Source organism: Macrotis lagotis, chromosome X, assembly GCF_037893015.1.
Source record: "Macrotis lagotis isolate mMagLag1 chromosome X, bilby.v1.9.chrom.fasta, whole genome shotgun sequence".
NCBI classification, from domain to species: domain Eukaryota; kingdom Metazoa; phylum Chordata; class Mammalia; order Peramelemorphia; family Peramelidae; genus Macrotis; species Macrotis lagotis.
In genome coordinates this window covers 261,209,939-261,230,844 of record NC_133666.1, presented here as the reverse complement: position 1 = coordinate 261,230,844, position 20,906 = coordinate 261,209,939, and the positions used below count along the sequence as shown (strand labels likewise).

General features: G+C 36.0%; 1 protein-coding gene across 2 annotated transcripts in view; it reads left to right on the top strand.

The window, feature by feature from the left end:
* NDUFAF2 (NADH:ubiquinone oxidoreductase complex assembly factor 2) overlaps window positions 1-20,487 on the top strand; it is a 238,018-nt gene extending 217,531 nt beyond the window's left edge. The window contains exon 4 of one of the 2 annotated variants that reach the window (XM_074200168.1): window positions 19,989-20,487. In XM_074200168.1, the coding sequence (XP_074056269.1) occupies window positions 19,989-20,228 (240 nt within the window). In that variant the 3' untranslated portion in view covers window positions 20,229-20,487. The remainder of the gene's footprint in view (window positions 1-19,988) is intronic. The other variant, XM_074200167.1, reaches the window with a different exon arrangement.
* Window positions 20,488-20,906: the final 419 nt, after the last annotated feature.

Sequence of the window (20,906 nt, the reverse complement as noted above, 5' to 3'; positions counted from 1 at the left end):
TCAAATAATTCAACAGCTCTTCATTGCCTTAGAGAACTTGGAGCTCCCATTTTTAAAGGCATTGTAACTTAGGATTTCCCAAGTTACTTTAGACCATGCCCCTGGTATGGGCATAACTGGGGGCTTCTTGAGAGCCTTTTTTTGTATCCTCAGTATTTTCCACAGTTGTAGGTGCTTAATAAATGCTGATTGGCTGGCCTTTTCAGTTGACCAATAAAAGAAATTAAATCACAGTCCATCTTTTTGTCAGTCCTTTATTGGTAGTAAGTAGGTGGAGAGAAGGACTATTTCATTTTATGCCTTTATAGAAAACTTCTTTAAACTCTAATTTGTTTCCAGTGTCCTCAATGCCTTTCTTTAGTGTGATCTTTGGGAACTTGTTTTTTAATCAATTCTAAGAATTATTTCAGTGGAAAGCAATCTTCTCTTCTACAGACTGTCTAAAAATGGGTAACTTTCTTCACTAGTGTTGGTAAGGGCATTAGAAAGCCAAAAAAACTTTTTTTATTGTTAATTAGTAAATCTTTTTTTTATTTTTTCTTGAATTTTACAATTTCCCCCCCCAATCTCAATTCCATCCCCCCACTCCCACCCCACAGAAGTAGTCTGATAGTCTTTACATTGTTTCCATGCTATACATTGATCAAAATTGAATATGTTGAGAAAGAAATCCTATCCTTAAGGAAAAAATAAAACATAAGAGATAGCAAAATTACATAATAAAATAACCTTTAAAAAATATTAAAAGTAATAGTCATTGATCTTTATTCAAATTCCACAGTTCTTTCTTATGGTATTCTCCATTGCAGATACCCTAAAATTGTTCCTGATTGTTGCACTGATGAAATGAGCAAGTCCATTAAGGTTGATCATCACCCCCATGTTGCTGTTAGGGTGTACAATGTTCTTCTGGTTCTGCTCATCTACTCAGTATCAGTTCATGCAAATCCTGTCAGACCTCTCTGAATTCCCACACATCCTGGTTTCTAATAGAACAATCGTATTCTATAACATACATATACCACAGTTTGTTCAGCCATTCCTCAATTGATGGACATTCACTCAATTTCTAATTCTTTGCCACCGCAAGCAGGGCTGCTATCAATATTTTTGTACAAGTGATGTTTTTACCCTTTTTCATCATCTCTTCAAGGAATAGACCCAGTAGTGGTATTGCTGGATCAAAGGGTATGCACATTTTTATTGCTCTTTGGGCGTAATTCCAAGTTGCTCTCCAGAAAGGGTGAATGAGTTCACAGCTCCTCCAACAATGTAGTAGTGTCCCAGATTTCCCACATCCCTTCCAACATTGATCATTGTCCTTTATGATCATATTGGTCAGTCTGAGAAGTGTGAGGAGGTACCTCAGAGATGCTTTAATTTGCATTTCTCTAATCAGTAATGATTTGGAGCAATTTTTCATATGACTACGGATCATTTTGATTTCCTCATCTGTAAATTGCCTCTGCATATCCTTTGACCATTTGTCGATTGGATAATAAGCCAAAAAACTTTTAATGGACACGTGACATATATTTGAGATAAATCTTAAATCTATCAGTAAATGAAACTCTTATGAATGAAATGGGCAAAGGAGGACTGTTGTTGAAAACCACTGTTCCTTTGGAGCCTTCTATTTAAATGCCAGGGTTAGCAGCTGTACTGGGAAAGTGAGACACTGATTTAACTAATATCCCAAGGTGATGTATTCTGAGAACAATGATTATGAAAACATTTCCATCCCCATCCCCTCCAAAAGACAAGCTGATGGTATGTCCATGGTTAGAGTTGCTATCTCAGTAAAGCGCAGGTATGGAGCTTAGTGTTGGTATCTGTTATAGCAGCATGTGGACAGTATGCATGCAGATTAGAAGATCAGGGACAAGTGGAGAACAAAAGTTTGTAGTTTTGTTATGCGCCCTTTAGGATTGCTGGAGCAGTCCCCAAGTATGATATTATTAAGTACCTCCAACGTCCCAGCTCTGAATCCAGAACTAGAGCCACAAATTCACAGACTGACGGCTGTGCAGCCTCTTATTACAGCTTTGTAGCCTCTAGGCTGACTGACAGTGGTATTTCTTTTATTGTTCACAGACTGTCATGCTATTAACAGTCAATTAAAATTTTTAATTTTTTTCTAAAGAAAAAAAGGTTCCATTGAATGCCAATTTCTGTCTTGATTTTGCAGTGACTAGTAAAAATATCAAATGTAAAACTGAGTGACTACAATTTTCATTTTTTTGCTACTAATTATCTAGTTTTCCTTTCAGTAAAATAATTGTGTTTTTGTACTTAAAGGTACTTTCATTTGCTCATGTATAGAAGTTGTTTTGTTTTATTAAAGCAACACCTGTAGAACAATTAATAACTCTAGCTTTATGATTACTTCATTTTAGCAGCATTTAGGGATTTAATAATTAAACTGGCTCAGGTTCAAAGAAAAAAGCTCTACACCAAGAATCGCTTGCCAACAAAAAATATAAACAAAGCTTACAATTAGCCCTCAAATTGCAAGAGATTAGTTTGTTGCTGAAAGAATTGTTTTGAAAAAATGCAGGACACAAGAAAGCATGTCAAAATAACAAAGAACAGTCCACATTTTAAATTATTGCAATTGTTCTAAGGGTGTTTTCAGGAGAAGTGAATATGAATAAATTAAACGTGACATTGATTTGGCAGAGATCTATAGTTGATTGGCAACGACACATAGTAGGGAACAGCTTTTGCTAAAGTTGGCTGCTTTTCATGCTACTCATTTTCTTAGCAACCCTAGTTCTATCTTATAACATAAGTTACCCTTCTATATTAGCTCTCTTTTATTCAACCTTTTTAGTGGCTGCTTCCATCTTGGCAAAATTAAATTCACTTTCATTTGCTAATCTAACAGGAGGTGCCTTGGGTGAGAACATTTAGTATTTATCTAGGAGACCATCACGTCTCCCTTTTTCTTCTTTCTCACATTGACAGTGACTTAAGATACTAACATTTCATCTTGGCAATTTAGCTAGTATAACAAGAAGATACATTTCAATTCAACACTTTGGCAATATTTTCAAGAATTTGTATCAATCTAAGAGATTATTAGACTTTAATTGTCTCTCGGTTGTGTAAGAAACGCACTTTGTCAATGAATATTCAATTCAACAATTTAGAAACAAGATAATACCACAGTCTTGCTCTAATCCATCTTTGGAGAGATAAAATGTGTTTGTTAGCTAATCTTAGCGGGAGATTTTAGGGGCTATTCACTGTGATTCAGTCTTGATGGCTGAGGCCCAGAATGAACCCACCTTTAGCAAATTTCCTTTTTTTATAGCAAGGAATGTTATGGGGGAATTTGTAATTTCTAGGTCCTTTTATTTTATTTTAACAGATATTTAATCTACCAAAATTACACTTATCTAAAAGTAGGCACAGACAAATTCAGAAGTTGTTTGATATGGTGGGGTTTTTTGGTTTTTTATAATGTTTAAATGGATACTTTTAACTGCAAATTGCTTAAAATAATTCAAACAAAATGGTCAAATTCTGCCAAATCATTTGTGATAGAAATTATGTAAATTATATATCTGATGGCACAAGAGAAAGCTGTAAATTTATGAAATCTTTATTAAGTAAAATAATTTAGAAGAGGGATGAGTTTCTTCAAGCACAGAGCATTTCTAGTACCATTTTCTTCAATGGACTTGTAGAAAAATCATTCTGCCTCTAATATCAATACTATAAGGATCTACAATTTCATTAATATATTTTCTCCATGGATTCAGATGGCAGACTTGGAGACTTAATAGATAGATAGTTTTTAAGAATTGGTATGGCCAAAAATATTCATCACCCTATTGCCAACCTTAATAAGTCTCTGAGAGTGTATACAAGCTAGTTCTCACATAAGAGACATATAGACTATCATTGTACTTGTGCTTGCGTGAAGTATTTTCAATTTGATAATCAGTGAACCAACAAAATATCATATTAGGGAAAAATGAAATAGCCCCTGCCTTCAAGGAATTTACATTCTATTGAAGAAGATAACATGCACATATATAACACAGAATCAATGCAAAATAAATGAGATAAATTAGGATGAGTGGACACTACTATTTGGGTGAATCAGGAAAAGCTTTATTTATGATATATCTGAGATAAAACTTGAAGGAATTTATTTGAGGCAGAGGGTAGATGCCAATATAAAAGTGTGGAAACAGGATAGAAAGTACTATATGTAAAGAACAGTAAATAGGTTCTTTTGACAAGAATATGCAATTTGAGGGAGGAGATAATATATAGGGAAGTTCAAAAGGTAAACTGGGATTAAGTAGTAAAGGAATTTATACTTTACCTTAGAAGTAGCAAGAATTCGAGTAGAAATTTGACATGGTCAGATCTATTAATCATTTTAGCATCTGATTTGAAGTTGGGGGAGACTTGAGGAGGGACCAAACAGAAATTCATTTTAATTGTCCAGGATTAATGTTCAGCCTGTGGGAAAATGTTAAAAATCTGTTCACTTCAATCCCGAAGGATATGAATTTCTTAAGCAGAAAGTCCTGAAGGATGTGCTTGGTGGAGGTGACTAAAACAGAAAAACAACACCCAAGAACCCACAGAAAGATCCAGTGAGGCATTTCTCCAGCCCAAGGTAACCTGGAAAATAGTAGGAAGCTCTGTTCCATAGGGTTAGAGGATTGATCAGCACCATGCTAGAGCAAAGGAACTTCAGCCTCCCAGGAACAGCCCCAGGGCACCTGGGAGCAGGGCTCCCAGCAGCAGAAGCAATTTTCTGACCTGCACCCCAGGGAGTACCAAGCACAACTTGGAAGATCAACAGGGAGACCCTGGCCCTCAGTGTGGCCAGCACTCAGCACAGCCCAGATCCCAGGAAGCAGCCTGTGGAACTGCCCAGCAGTAGCCTCCAGGCAGCTGCACCCTGAGTGCTAGCCCACAGAAGGTAAGGGAGTGAAGGGAGACTGCTGAGTTCTGTCCTCTGTGACCACATTCAGACCCTGGTCACAGTCTAGGCCCCCCCATAGAGCAGGACCTGCCCTCACAGCATCTGGTACAGAGGGATGCAGTAGTGGTCATTCACAGACCAGGAGAGTAGTCAGAGCCTCACACACTGAGGTTCTTGGGGTGGGGGAGGTGTCCCAAAAATACTCAAGCTCAGGAAGCAACCCAAAACCAGGCACAGGCTGGGGAAATGAGTAAACAGGTGAAAAAAGGAACCTGACCACAGACAATTACTTTGGTCCCATGGAAGACTAAACTGCATATCAGAAGATGAGAAAGTCCAAACTTCTGCCTCTAAAGACTCTTAAGAAATATAGAAGTTGGGTCAGGCTATGATAGAACTCAAATAAGATTTTGAAAAATCAAGTAGGGGAGACAGAAGAAAAATTGGGAAAAGAAATGAGAGATGCAAGAAAAACATGAAAATGAATTCAGCAACTTAGTCAAGGAGATCCAAAAAAAGGCTGAAGAAAATAACATGTTAAAATCAGTTTAGGTCAAATGGATAAAACAGGTCAAAAAGTTATTGAGGAATAGAATGCTTTAAAAAGCAGAATTGGCCAGATGGAAAAGGAGACAAGAAAGCTCTCTGAGGAAAACGAATCCTTCAGATGTAGAATGGAGCTTTTGCGAGAAATCAAGATAACAATACTTCAACACCAAAAGAATGAAAAATTAGAAGAAAATAGAAAATATCTCATTCAAAAAATAACTGATATGGAAAACAGATCTAGAAAGATAATTTTAAAATTATTGGAGTACCAGAAAGTCATGATCAGGAAAAGAGCCTTGACCTCATTTTAATTTTTTATTTATTTTATTATTATTATTATTATTTTTAGTTTTTGCAAGGCAATGGAGTTAAGTGGCTTGCCCAAGGCCACACAGCTAGGTAATTATTATGTGTCTGAGGCCAGATTTGAACTCAGGTACTTCTGACTCCAGGGCCGGTGCTCTATCCACTGCACCACCCAGCTGCCCCTTGACCTCATTTTTAAAAAAATTTCTACAGCAAAATTGCCCTGATATCCTAGAAGCAGAGGGCAAAATAGAAATTGAGAGAATCCACCAATCTCCCCTAGGAAAAAAGATCCAAAAAATAAAACAACCCCCAGGAATATTATAGCCGCCAAGTTCCAGAACTCAAGTCAAAGAAAAAATATTACAAGCAGCCAGAAGGACACAATTCAAATATCATGGAGCTGCAGTCAGGATTACACAGGACTTAGCAGCAACTACACATTAAGGGCTTGTAGAACTTGGAATATAATATTCTGGAAGGCAAAAGAGCCTGGAATGCAACCAAGAATCAACCATCTAGCAAAACTGAACATCCTCTTCCAGGGGAAAAGATGGACTTTCAATGAAACAGGGGAATTTCAAATGTTCCTGTTGGAATGGCCAAAGCTGAACAGAAAGTTTGACCTTCAAGTACAGGACTCAGGTGAAGCATAGAGAAAAAAAGAGAAGGGTAAATTATGAGGGACTTAATGATGATGAACTACATATATTCCTGCATGGAAAGATGATACTGATAATACTCATATGAACCTTCTCATTTAATAGAGCAGGTTGAAGGAGCTTTTATAGATGAGGCACAGGAGATAGCTGAATTTGAAGATATAATATTGGTAAAAATGGAGTCAATGGGTGAAAGAGAAATGTACTGGGAGTTAGAGAAAGGAGAGGTAGAATAGGCTGAGATATTTCATGTAAAAATATTTCATGTGGTTTTTGCAATGGTATGGAAGGAGGGAAGATGCGGGGGGAATGAGGGAGCCTTCATTCTCATCAGAAATGGCTCAGAGAGGAAACAACATACACATTCAATAGGGTATAGACATCCAGAAGAAAAAGGAGAGAAGGAGGACAAGGGGGAGGGAGGGGGATGTAGGTGCTAAAGAAGAGGGTAGATCATAGGAGAGGATAGTCAGATATAACATTTTCTTTTTTTTTTTACTTTTTGGCAAGCTGCTGGGATTGGGTGGTCTGTCTGGGACCACGGGGCTGGGTGGTTGCTGGGTCTCTGGGGTGGGATGTAGGCTTGGGGCCTCTTGACCCCAGGGCCAGTGCTCTGTCTGCTGCACCACTTGGCTGCCCCACCACACATTTTTGAAAAGGGACAGAGAGAGAGAAAATATAATAGATGGTAGTGGGGAGGAATGGATGGAGGGAATTACAATCAGCATCAGCAACTCTGGAAAAATATGGAAGTTACTACTATGATGGATTTATGGTAAAAAAAAAAAGTGATCCACCTGAGACAGAGCTGATGGTATCAGAACACAGACTGAAACACATTTTATTCTCTTTCTTTTACTTTATTTTTCATGAGGTTTTATGCTTTTGTGAGGGAGGGGGATTATGTTTACTCTTAAACAAGAATATTTTGGTAATGTGTAAATAAATCAAAGAAAAATGTAATTGTCCAGGATTATGTGTCCAAACTGAGGTGCTATATTGGTAGTAGCTATATTGGGAGGCTGAAAGGAAGATTTTCATCAAATTAGGGGAGTTCAGAAGAGGGATAGGTTTAAGGGAAAAAAATAATAAGTTGTTTTGGACACTTTGAATTTGAGGTCTCTGTGGGACATCTGGTTCAAAATATACAGTAGTCATTTGGTGACAAAACTGGAACTCAGGTGAGAAACTGTACTGGATATAAATGTGTACATCAGAAAATCAAATGCAAAACTTAGCCTCTGCTGATAAAGCCTTCACATGCCAAGAGTCCATGCTCTGATGGAGCACAGTAAAATTTTAAATGTCTAATTCAGATACCTATTGAATTTTTTTTAATCTAATCCTCTAATTTCATAGAGAGGAATTTCCAGTATGGAAGTTGCCTTCCCATTATAGATCAGGTGATTCTGCCAAAATTTTTGGTCTTAAACAATTTTAGAGGACAGTAAAAGTTTAATTGACTTTCCCTGGCTCTGCACTTTTCTATATGTGTGACCTTGGACAAGTCCCTCAACTCCTCTGCCTCAATTTTGTTATTAGGAAAACAAGGGTATTAAACCAAGGAACCTCTCGGGTTCTTAGTAGCTAAACATCATAGTAATCATCTGGTATTCATTAAGTGCCAATTCTGGGCAAGGCAGAAGGCAGTCTTGCCTGCCCTCAAGGAGTTCATCTGGGTAATGGAATTAAAGTCAGTACTGTCAAAGCTTTAGAGCCAAAAGGGACCTCAAAGACTCTCTTTGTCATTACTTTTATTTTACACGTGAGGAAATTGTGACCCAGAAATGTTAAGTAACCTGCTCAGTTTATGACCCTGTGATCCCTGGTTTTTAGTTAGTATGTGTCAGAAATAGAACTGGAATCTAGATCTTCCTGATTCCAAAAATCTGTTCACCTAAAACTTTACATTACCAAATATTTTATAATACTCAAATTGTAGCACTTTTTCTTGTCCTGGTTTCCATTTTCTATATGTTAGTAAGATTTTATTTTTTGCCCTAATTTTGCAAAATAATGGATTTTAATTTCCTTTAAAAAATTATTAAGGAATTTTATTGCCATGTCATAATTTTGACTTTAGCTAGATATCTTTGGCTTTCTGACTTAATTCATCTCTAAAATACAATTTATTATCAGCTGTGCATTTAAATGGGGATTATTCATTTGTTAAATGAATAACATGAATAAATATTCATTTATATTTGGCTTTGGAATGTGTTTTGCACTTATATTTGAACATAGATGTCCATGGAATTCTGAGATCACATTTTAGGTCAACCAGTGAAACCATGTTGAAAATATCCTCACTCCATGTTACTGTTAGCTTTTTTTCTCATTAGCAAAGCCCAGCCCAGGGCCAAATTGATCTCCCAATTCTCTTCTCCTCATTCCCTTCACCCAACTTAAAAAAAAAAAAAGAGAGAGAGAAATAAAGAAATGTGTTCATCTTCCTTGGGTACTAGGATCATAGGAATGAAGGACATAAATATTGTCTTTTGATTTAAAATGACCTTTCATTCTAGTGTCTGCCGGACTACAGACAAGTGAGAATAACTAGAAATGATTATATCTATAACAACAGAAATTTAGAGAGGAAGTAGAAATAGTAATAATAATAATAATATGGTAAAAATAAAGGATAAATTGTAATTTTTGTTTTTTTTAAAGAAGTACTCCCCCTTTTTCTTACCTCATTTCTCTCAATGATTTTTTGAAATGTCCTTCAGCTATCTTCAATAGTTGACATAACATTAATAATGGGATTATTCATCCCATTCTGTTCAACACAGCTGAAAAATGTAGGATGAGAGTTTAAGAAAAAAAGACAAAACATGAACAAATGTGTTCTCTGTACTATATCATGATAGAGGCTAGAATGGTGCTATTTGGTAGCTATAAAGGACTTTAGGGATTGTTTTATTAAAGCTCATCAATTTACTTTTGAGAACACATAATCATAGAGAGATGAAGTGACTTGTTCCAGGTACTCACCTGGTTTGGAGCAGATTCAAGAACATACCCAGAGCTTCTGCATCCTACACTGTTCATGGGTTTCTTTGCAGCGTAGATTTGGAGAGAAAAGGACCCCTTTAACTAAGCGCTTTACATTGCTATCCAAGAGCACTCGTCTTAGAGTAAGAATACCTGATTTGGCCATGTACACACACACACACACACACACACACACACACACACACACACAGAATTACAGTAATCTTGTCCAACCCCTCCATTTAACAGAAAAGGAAACTGGGGTTAAGTAGCTTGTTCCACAATTAAAGTGACATTCAAATTCAGGCTGATAATCTTTCATTCCAAATCTTGTACTCAGAAATAAGAATAGCACCTAAAGAACAATTATCAATAGTACAAAATAGTTTGAGAATTCCCTACCAAAATAAATTAATAAATTATCCATTCTGTTGACAACAGAAAGAGGCAAGTTTTGACCTCCCTATAGAATTAAATAATTATGAGATAATAACAATTATAACTACAAAAACTAAATGAATTACATGGGGGAAATATTAAGCTTCCCATCACTGAAAATGGTACAGAAGAAAATGAATGACTCTGTGTCATGAAATTGTTCAAAGAATTCCTACATTGGCTGGATTTGAACTAGATGAATTCTAAGGTACTTTCCAACAAGAATCCTTAATTCCATGATGACTTCAGAATACTATTGTGATTTTAAATATTAAGATAATGTGGTATTTTCAAAATTTGATGAGTAATTTGATTAGTGGACAGAAAAGGATGATTTGTTGGTTGAGTATTAAAGAATCGTGAATTATGCTGTGAACTAACACATAGCATTTGAAAGCTTCATTGTAGTAATTTATACAACAGATTGGGATTCATGGTTCTCATTCTGTGTATAGCTAGATGTGGGTTCCCTTGAGAGTTTACCAAGCAATTGCTGAATTCCTAGGAATTCAGCAGTTTGACTATAGTTTAAAATACCAAATTCTAAGTAATAAATCCCTCCACCAATAACTATGAATCATTCTCTTCACCCCACCACTATACCCAGTACAATTTGAAGAATGTTCAATTTTACTAAGACTGCTTTATACCACATTGCCTTCCAAGTTGACTTAGAAAAGAAAGGATAAAATATGTATCTCTCATATTTACTCTCTCAAGTGCCATTCTGAATTAGAAAACCACTCCACCAACTTCATCACATTTACAGCTGTTTTCTTATGTATAATTAACATTTTGTTTACTTTAAACCAATTAAAAACAGTGTATTTGTAATAGTAGAGATCCATTTTAAGTCAGTCTAGAGACAATGCAGCATTTTTAAAGCCTGTTAAGACAGTCTTTATGTATACTGTATATCCAAACTTATATATTCAAATCATTCTTTCTAAAGTATCAATAGGGGCAGCTAGGGGGGCCCAGTGGATAGAGCACTGGCCCTGGAGTCAGGAGGACCTGAGTTCAAATGTGAATTCAGACAATAATTGCCCAGCTGTGTGGCCTTGGGCAAGTTACTTAACCTCATTGCCTAAATAAATAAAATTTAAAAAAACTTAAAAGACATATATATATGTGTGTGTGTGTGTGTGTATACATATATACATATATATATACATATATCAAGTATCAAGTATCAATAAAAGCATCTTAAATAAAATGTTATCTTCTCCCTAAAATTCTTGCCTACCTGAAATTGGAGTGCCTGGTCAATTCTTGGACCATCTTGGGCTTTTGGATTTTTTAAAACCTGAACTCAATATTAATCACTTTAAATTAAAAAAAAAAAGGTTAGAGATTCAAGGCAGCTTTACTTTGTCAAAAGCAAGATTCTTATGTCCAGTCCCTATCACTGAGCTAAAGATATAATCACCTTCTACTACATAGTCCTTTAAGAACTTAATAGCAATGTTTAATATTTATTTATAATCATGTTGAGATTTAATATTTTATAGCTTAGAAAATATGAGGGAAATTCCTTGATTTTTCTTAGTACTTGAAAACTTATTTTTTGACAGATGACTTCTGTTTATCTTTAATTATATAAATTGTTCTTTTCTTACCCTAACTATAACTCCTTCATCTTGACTATTCCAAATATTTATAAAACTTGGTCTCCTTACATAAATGATTTATGTTATGTTTAGTTTTCCTGGATGATGTCAGTAGGGGTCTGGTGGCACTTAGTTTAAAAAGGAAAATTCTTATTCCCCAACATAAAAGGTTTTCTTTTTTAAAATCTTCTTTTAAAACAGCTTTCAGTTCTAACCCTTCTGGCTACATGGAAAGCCGACCGACTTATATTGTCTCCAGCTTTTGGCCGAAGTATTAACCATCATAGAGAAAGAGCTGGCTTAGTAGAGCACTGGTTGAGAAATTACATAGAGGGGGAAGAATAGGAAGCCTGGTCTTGCTCTGCATTTTCATTCACAGGGTAGATACATAAGTGTTAAAGCTGTTAGCCTAAGAATTTAGAGCTGCAATGTTCATGAACCACCTCTAAACATAATCCTCTTCTTTGGAGAGAATGTATAAAGCAGTTTCTCATCAGCCTGTGAGAGTAGAGGTACCAGTTCCAAGTTAGGTCTTCCAAAAATCTTTGCATTCTTCCCCAAAGATCATATAAGAAAGCAAAGTAGCCTAGGCTCATAACAAAAGAGGGGGTAAAGCCCTCTCTCTTACTAAGAGTCATTTTTTTCTATAATATTCTTGCTTCTATAGCCACCTTTTATGTGAACCTCTTAGGGGGAAAGAGTAACAGGCCTTATTTTTCTTTGTTGCTCATCTACCATTGTCCTAACATTAGAGTTCATAGATCCCCAAAAGGGTCTGAGGATAAATTTCAAGAGATCTGTAACCTTGGATGAAAAAAGTTACATCTGTATTTCCACTAATCTCTAACTGGAGTTTAATATTTCTTTTAATTATATAAAAAGTATCATTCTGGGAAGGGGTCCATAGTCTTCACCATATTGCCAAAAGGGGTCTGTGATACAAAAAAAAAAGGGTAAGACCTCCTACTTTGTCTGCCTTAAGTGAGTAAATATGTAAATAGTGGTACCAGGAACCAGAATCTGGTTATGGAGAAATCTGTTACCTCGTCATGCCAATAAGTCCCAGGTCTTTCACTCTATTGATTCCTCCTCATTGCTCTCACTTTCTCAGTATCTTACTATCCATCTCCCCTATGAAGAAAAAAAGACTCTATCCTATTGCTTGCTAAGAGTTTCCTTTTCTGTCTTCCACCTCATCTTGTATCACCCTTATATCAATATCCTCCTCATATTTGTCCCATGTAAAGAGGTGGTCCTTTTCCTTTCCAAGACAAACCTCTACATATACATTTTATCCCATTCAGTCTTATCTTCAGCAAATTGCCTTCCCCCATCATTCCCAATTTCATTTATATTCATTGTCTTTGTCTGCTGGTTACTTCCCTTCTATCAATAAATATGTCTACATCTTATCACTTCTCAAAAAACTCCTTGATCCATTTTATCCATCCCCACTATCATCACATACCTCTTTATTCAAGATTATTTTTAACAGATACCTCCACTTCTTTTCCTCCTACTTTTTTTTAACTCTTTAAGGCTATCTCATTATTCAGTGTCAACTGCTTTCTCTAGTTACCAATGATCTTTTTAATTGCCAAATTTAATGACTTTTTTCAGTCTTCATCCTTCTTGATCTCCCTGCAGCCTTTTGACATCATTCATTGCCATCTTCTCTTTGATCTTCTAAGATTCCATAACACTCCTGGTTCTCCTCATACCTTTCTTTACTGAATCTTCATCTAGATCACATCCTCTAAAAGTAGGTGTTTCCCAGCATTCTTATTCTGGGCTTTCTTTCCTCCCTTTTTCACTTGTTATCTTTAGCTTCCAGGAATTCAGTTATCTTATTTATGCTAATGTTTCTCAGATCTACTTTTGTTGTTCAGTGGTATCCCACTTAGTGACCTGATTTGGGGTCTTCTTAACAAAGATACTGGAACAATTTGCCATTTTCTTCTACAGCTCATTTTATAGTTGAGAAAACTAAGGCAAATAGCTTTAAGTGACTTGCCTAACTAGTAAGTATCTGAAGCCCAATTCAAAACTAGTTCTTCCTCAGACCTAGTGCTCTATCCCTTAACCTTCTGACTTGTCTCTCCAGTTGACTACTGGATGTCCAATAGACATCTTAAATTCACTATGTCCAAAACTGAACTAATTTTCTTTTTTCTCAACCTCTACCCCACCTTCATATTTCTCTATTCCTGTAAGGGAATTTACCATCTGCCCAGGTTGGAAACCTTAGTGTCTTCCTCAATTCTTCACCCTCTTTCACCTCCCATATCCAATCTATGATTAAATCCTGTTGATTTTAACTTCATAACAACTCTTCTATACATCCTCTTCTCTTTTCTGAGGCTGTCATTGCCTGGCAGAGACCCTCTTTACCTCATATCAGCCCTGCAAGGTATGTGCTCTCATTATTCATGTCTTAAAATTGAGGAAACTGAGGGAAATAGAGGTTAAGTGATGTTCCAGCTAGTAAGTGAGTATCTGAGGCTAGATTTGAACTCAAATTTTCCTACTTCCAGTGTGCCCCCAGCTACCTCTCTAAGGGAAGTGTCTACTGTTTGCCTGTATTGGACTAAGGCCTTTACAAACATCTCATTTGATCCTCATAACAATCTTGTAGGGTAGGGAATATTAGTTCCATTTTAAAGTTGTTGAAACTGAAGCAGAGTTTAGGTGACTTGTCTTGACTTTAGGGCCAGCAGCCTATCTCCTCTACTGCCTCTCAGTTCTTCCTTATATGTGTTTTTCCTTCATTTGAATGCAATATCTTTAAGATAGGGATTGGCTTCCTTTTGTATTTGTACCCCAAGAATTACCTGTCATTTTGGTGCATAGTGAGACCCTTTTTTTAGGTTTTTGTTTTTGGCAAGGCAGTGGGGTTAAGTGACTTGCCTAAGGCCACACAGCTAGGTAATTATTAAGTGTCTGAGGTCACATTTGAACTCAGGCCCTCCTGATTCCAGGGCCTGTGTTCTATTCACTGCACCACCTAGCTGCCCCCATAGTAAGACCTTTAAAAACACTCTTTTATTCATTAATTCATTTTCCATTCAAAGCACTACTATAAAACATATAAGATAATAGGAAAAAGATATTTAAGTGTGAGGATGAGGAAAAGACATTTAATAGTAGATAAAGAATAAAATTTACAAATTATAAACATTATTTTGAGTTAAACCTAATATGACCTTGGACAAGTCACTAAGATTCTTGTGGTCTTAGTTTCCTTTCCTGTAAAATGAAAAGACTAGATACCCTCTAAACTCCTTCAGTTCTAGATTTATGATCCTATTATTCCAAGTACCAATTGCAAGAAGATAGACCTTGTCCTTCTATCCCTTTCCCCTTGTAACTGATTGCTTTTTGTCAGCTCTATTCTTGAAGCTGATTAGATCGATTCTAGCTTTCTTGCTGGTGAATAACACTGAAAGGTTGGTGAATGGGTTTTTTTTAAAATCTTGTGGGGGAAATAGTCTTCCAGTGCTTAGTCTTATTCTTATTAACTTCATTCCTAAAAAACAAATATATATTTGCCTCATCTTCATTCACTGACTCCAGATTTGGAGATCCCCATCCCCTTTTTATTTTTTTCCTAGCTTCCATCTGTAAAAAAGACTCTTTCCTATCTGGCTTCCAAGACATGTCCCTTGAGCTCCCAGTCTTCCTCACCAACCCTGGAGATATCAGTTCTCTAACTGTCCATGGGACCTCTTTGCTGCTGCCTTCAGTGCCTCTTGGCGATGCCTGGTTGGTATTTTTGGTTTTTGCAAAGCAATGGGGTTAAGTGACTTGCCCAAAGTCATACAGCTAGGTAATTATTAAGTGTCTGAGGTCAGGTCCTCCTAACTGCAGGGCCATTGTTCTAGCCACTGCACTGCCTAGCTGCCCCAGTAGTAGTTTTTATACATCATATTCTCCCAGCCATTTGAGAGTGGCTGATTTGGGCCCTAAGTTATTAGATTTCTTCTTCCTAATGCATTCTTCCAGAAGAGACTTGGAATCATAAGCTTTGACCTCATAGAATCATAGTTTGAAAGAAATCAGATGCAATCAGGTACAGTCTGTATCTCAACAAGACGCATCATCAACAGATTTTGACCTCACCTTTACTTGAAAACATCCAATGATAGGTAGTGACCCAGTACCTCCCAAGACAGTGTGGGCCAATTTTGAGTCACTTTAATAAAGAGGAAATTGGTGTTCATGTAAAATATAAATTTTCATTTCCATCTTCCAAAGATTGTTCATAATCCTACCCTCAGGGCCAAGAAGAATGTACCATTCTGTCTTCCACATGATTGCCCTTCCATTGAAGACAATGGTAGTGTCAGATTCATTCCCCACCCCTTTTTCCTAAATCTTCTCTTCAGGCTAAGCATCCTCAGATTCTCCAGTTAATACACACAGGTCATAATCCCAAGTCTCTTAGTCATTCTTTCATGATCTCTGAACTTCATCCCTCCTTGCTGCACTTAGCTTGAGCTTTCCTCCTAAACTAATTTTCTACCATATTTGTGCTTCTATGCTTCCTGCTGGTTTGCCCTTAGTTTTTGTCTCATTAACAGAACTGACTTTTTGATTATCTCCTAGGCCCAATGAGCAAGCAGTAATACCTATACTTCTTTCCTTTATTGTTAACTTTCTTTCACATCTTTCCAAGTCTATCCCAGTGCTGTAAGTTAAGACTACTTTCCTCAAGGAGCAGAATTTCTAATTTTAGGATAATTAAAACCAAAGTTTTATACATATATAGCATATAATATCAATATAATTCCTCACATCTCAAATAACTGTTCAAAGAGTATTGAAACAGTTTTCTGCATTATTTCATTTAACAAAGATCTTATTGAATTATCAAATTTTAATTTATCAAATGGATCTATAAAAGAATTCCTATTTTGAATAGAAAGTTAAATTATATGACTTCTAATTCTGTTCAGCTCTTAAGATTAAGTGAAGGGTTTTTTTTAATATAGCCAATTTTTCTTTCAGTTTTGAAACATTATTTTTTAGTGTCCTTACAAAAGATCTTATTTTGACTTTTCAGAGATTATAAGCAATTAGTTTATTATGGATAGAATATGAGTCTTGCTACACCTTCCCCACTTCTCACTTTAATAGAAACCTAGTTTTCCCCTTGAGAAAACCACATCCCTAGAAATCCTCTCCATAGAAAGCCTGGTTCCCCACATCCCTCCACTTATAAGGCCAGAGGAGGTATTGATAGAACTTGTCTCTGTGGCCTTGGGCAAGCCACTTAACCCCGTTTGCCTTACTTACTTACTTACTTACTAAACAAACAAACAAACAAATAAATGAATGAATGAATGAATGAATAAATAAATAAATGAATGAATGAATGAATGAATAAATAAATAAATAAATGAAATAAAATCCATTGCATGAGATTATACAGCCTCCTGGACCTTGTTACTGTCTTTCCCCTGTTGAATTCCACTCTCCCAGCTTTCCCAAAGACTTCAGCACCTACTTCACAGTTGTCTTTTCAGCGCCTTTCCATTTGCTACCATCCTCCCCAAAAGCTTCATTACTCATCTTAATCTATCAAAAATTCTATTTATATAATTCCTCAACTTCTTCATCTTCAGCGCCTTTCCTTTTTCTCCATTCTGCATATACTATGTTTCACGTCTTAGAGCTCACCATCTCACAGAACTGTACCATCTCCAAGATCCTGAACTTTGAAATAATAATTTGCAAGTACAACTTACTTTCATTTCATCTCAACATTTCATTCAGGGGCAACTAGGTAGTGCAGTGGATAGAGCGCCGGCCCTGGAGTCAGGAGTACCTGAGTTCAAACCCGGCCTCAGACACTTAATCTTTACCTAGCTGTGTGGCCTTGGTCAAGACACTTAACCCCATTTGCCTTGCAAAAACTAAAACAAAAAACAAAAAAAAAAAACCAAACATTTCATTCATTCCCTGATTGTGACCTGAAAAAGACCCTTAACACTTTCTGTCCCTCCCCCAGTTTATCTCCCATACTTTGACTTTTCTAACCCTCAATCTGTCCTGGAACCCTGTTCATCTACTTTAATAATTTGTTACCACTCTTGCCCATCTCCACAAACTTCCTATCACAAAATAATTCTCAATTCTAGATAATAGTAAATATTAATTACAATAATAATAAGTGTATAATGCTTTAAGATTTACAGAGTGAAAAAATAAAAATTAAAAAAAGATTTACAGAGTGATTTATAAATATCCCATTTTATCTTCACAACCACTCTGGTAGGTAAATACTGTCATCGTCCCCTTTTAACTGATGAAGAAACTGAAGCAGACAGCTTAATATTCTTGCTCATGCTCACATAACTGATAAGAGGCTAATTCTATGTTTGAAATCAAATGAATATGTCTGGTGTTCTATACATTGCACCACCTAACTGATTTTTTTTTTTGCTATATCTGAGTAGCATAGTATACCTAGGGAAAGTCTGACTTTATATGTCTGGGCTCATTTTACTTGCCATAAATTTGAAGTACAGAATCTCAGCTGGTCTCTCACTGCTACTCACTAGTCTTTCCCTTTTATCACTAGTCTGATCCCTATCTCAATCCCCACAGCAGCAGTTTCAAAACTAATTTTTTTTCTTTTGGCTCAAGCCCTGGCCCCCATTCAACTAACAGATGATGTAGTCTACTTAATTAACTGGTAAAATTGATGATATCTGACCAAAGCTTCTTAAATTGTTTTCCTCTGTTCCTCAAAATTTCTGAATATCTTTCCTTTCTCCCTTCCTTCTATACTATCTCAAAAGGGTTTGATTCTCTCTATTTATACTTTTAATTCTGTCACCTCTTCCCTTCTCCTCAATCTTACTGCAACAAATATTCCCTCATCATACTCTTCACTTAAACCCTCCTTTTATCTTCTTCTAATCTGTTCACATTATATACTCATATATAACCCCAATCCTAAAAATGTCCTTCTTCAATCTTTAACCCAATCCATCTGGCTCCTCCCTTCTATGCCACCCCCCAAAAAAAGCTGCCCAAAGCCTGTACCTTAATTTTCTTACCACAGGTTCCTTACTTTATCCCTCACAACTTCACTTTCATCCTGAACATTAAATTAAATTTCCTTCCTCAGAGGATACTGGAGATCTCTTAATAAGCAAATATAATAGCTATATTTAGCCCTTGTCTTCTTGCCTTCTCTAAAACATTTGACATTATTTACCACACCCTTTTTCTTTTATGGTCTCTCTTCCATTAGATTCTGATATAATGGCCCATCTCTGTAATTATCTTGTCTTTCCCTGTTTCCTCTTCCTTTTCTACCATAAAATAGATATTCAAGGTTCAGCCCTGGACCCATTTTTTCTCTCTGTTCTGTCTCCTTTGACATTATTCACTCATATCATTTCTATGCAGCTAACCCACAATTCATGTCTCCAGTTATACCATCTTTTATTAGCTATAAGTTTGCATTTCTACTACCTCTTAAGGCATTCCCACCTGGCCAATCAGCATTTCATACCTAATATGCCTCAAAACTCAATTCAGTATCTTTCCCAAAAAGTATATTTTTCTCTGAATTCATTATTTCTATCAGTGAAGTTGAAATTCATTCACCCATCATCAAACTTTGGCTGCTACTGTCTTCTCATATCTTCTTATTTTCTAAGTCCTATCTAATCCACCTTTAAAATAGTTCACACTATTTTCCCTCTTCTCCATTCCCACAACCCCTAGAAAGACACTTCATTACTATGAACCTAGACTTGTGCTTTAGACTCCTAACACATCCATCTTTTTTCCTAATCCATCCTTCATGTTATTTATATTTAATGCAGTTTTTTAAATGGCAATTGCCTGGAATAGGGGTCTTATTCCATACTTACTTAGGTTTCCACTAACATGCAATCCTAATTAGAAGAGAGCAGCAAAAAGTAACTACAGTCTGCTATTGATTCCATGATCTTAAACTTGAACTTCTTGCTGTGATCTTTCTTAAGGAAAGAAAGGAAAGTAGTCACAGAAGTATTCTGGCTCCTTGCAACCCTGAAGCCATCACTCACTTCAGTCTCTAGCTTTCCCTTCTACTGTGGTAGAACTGAGTAATGGCTAATTACCAAAAAAGAAAATAAACAACAAATTCAAATAGTGTCTGTGAGACTAACTTTATCTGTTCAGTTATTGTGATTTAATTGAGTAAATTGTTTGTTTCACTTTTTTTGATGAATATTCCTAACTAATAGTCTTCCATTTTTTATTTTGTATTGAACAAAAGGATAGAACAATTTATTTAATTTTCTAATTTGATGTTAAGATGTAATCTTCATTCCACACTTAACACTGAATAGATACTAAATGTGAGCAGGCATATGTGTGTGTGTGTTTTCTTAAAGTTCATACTTTTTTTTTCTTTTGGTAACCACAAGCTCATGTCTAACAGGAATTCTTATGTCCTTCATTACTGTGTTCATGCAGGAAATACTAAAGAATGAGAAGCATAGAGAAGATATTAAAATAAAAATCAAAGACATTTCTGAAAAAGAAAAACTTCAGATCACAGACAGCAATGAAATGCATGATGCTTCACCAGTTCAAATTCAAATTAAAGGACATGCTTCAGCTCCTGACTTTGGAAAGAGTGACCTATCAGAAGACCCCACTAGCACTGGTAAAACCTTCCAACCAGGATCCTGGCTGCCTGAGAAAAAAAAGTAACTAAAATAAATGAACATATTTGCTCTGGGTAAAATCTTTTCAATTAAATGGCTGTGGTTACTTAAACAGCTGAAAAATAAAAACAGATGTAAAAAACTGATCACTCTGTATTTTCTAGATGTACAGTAAAGCTTCATTCCATTAGTTTTAATTGTTCTTTTTAGGAACCATTGTAAAAAAAAATTGAATTTGATGAAACCATAAAGTTAGAAACACATTAAATACTTGTGCTTAAATTTTTACTGTGTTTTAGTGCATTAATTTACTTTTGTACAATCCCCAATGAGTACCATCCTGCTTGAGGGAAATGCCAAATATGGGAACATGATACTCAGAAAGTTGTGATTTATGATGATTATTCAGGAACCTCCCATAAATATTCCCAAATGGAAACAACAGTGAGTTAAGTAACTCTGGGTTGGGGTTTTTTTTTTGGGGGGGGGGTGGAGATTCCCAAGAACTAAAATAGGAACAAATTAGGAACAAATTAACTAAGAATAGTTGATTATAACAAAAGTAACTTTCTGAGTCACATTACCATAAGATGGCAGCCAGAAAAACTCTGATTCCCAAAACCTTTCAAACTTCCCAAAACAAATTATTGGCCAAAGATAAAACAATTGCAACTATCTCCATGGTCTGGAAAGAAAGTTCAAAAAAACAAGACATCAACTGACA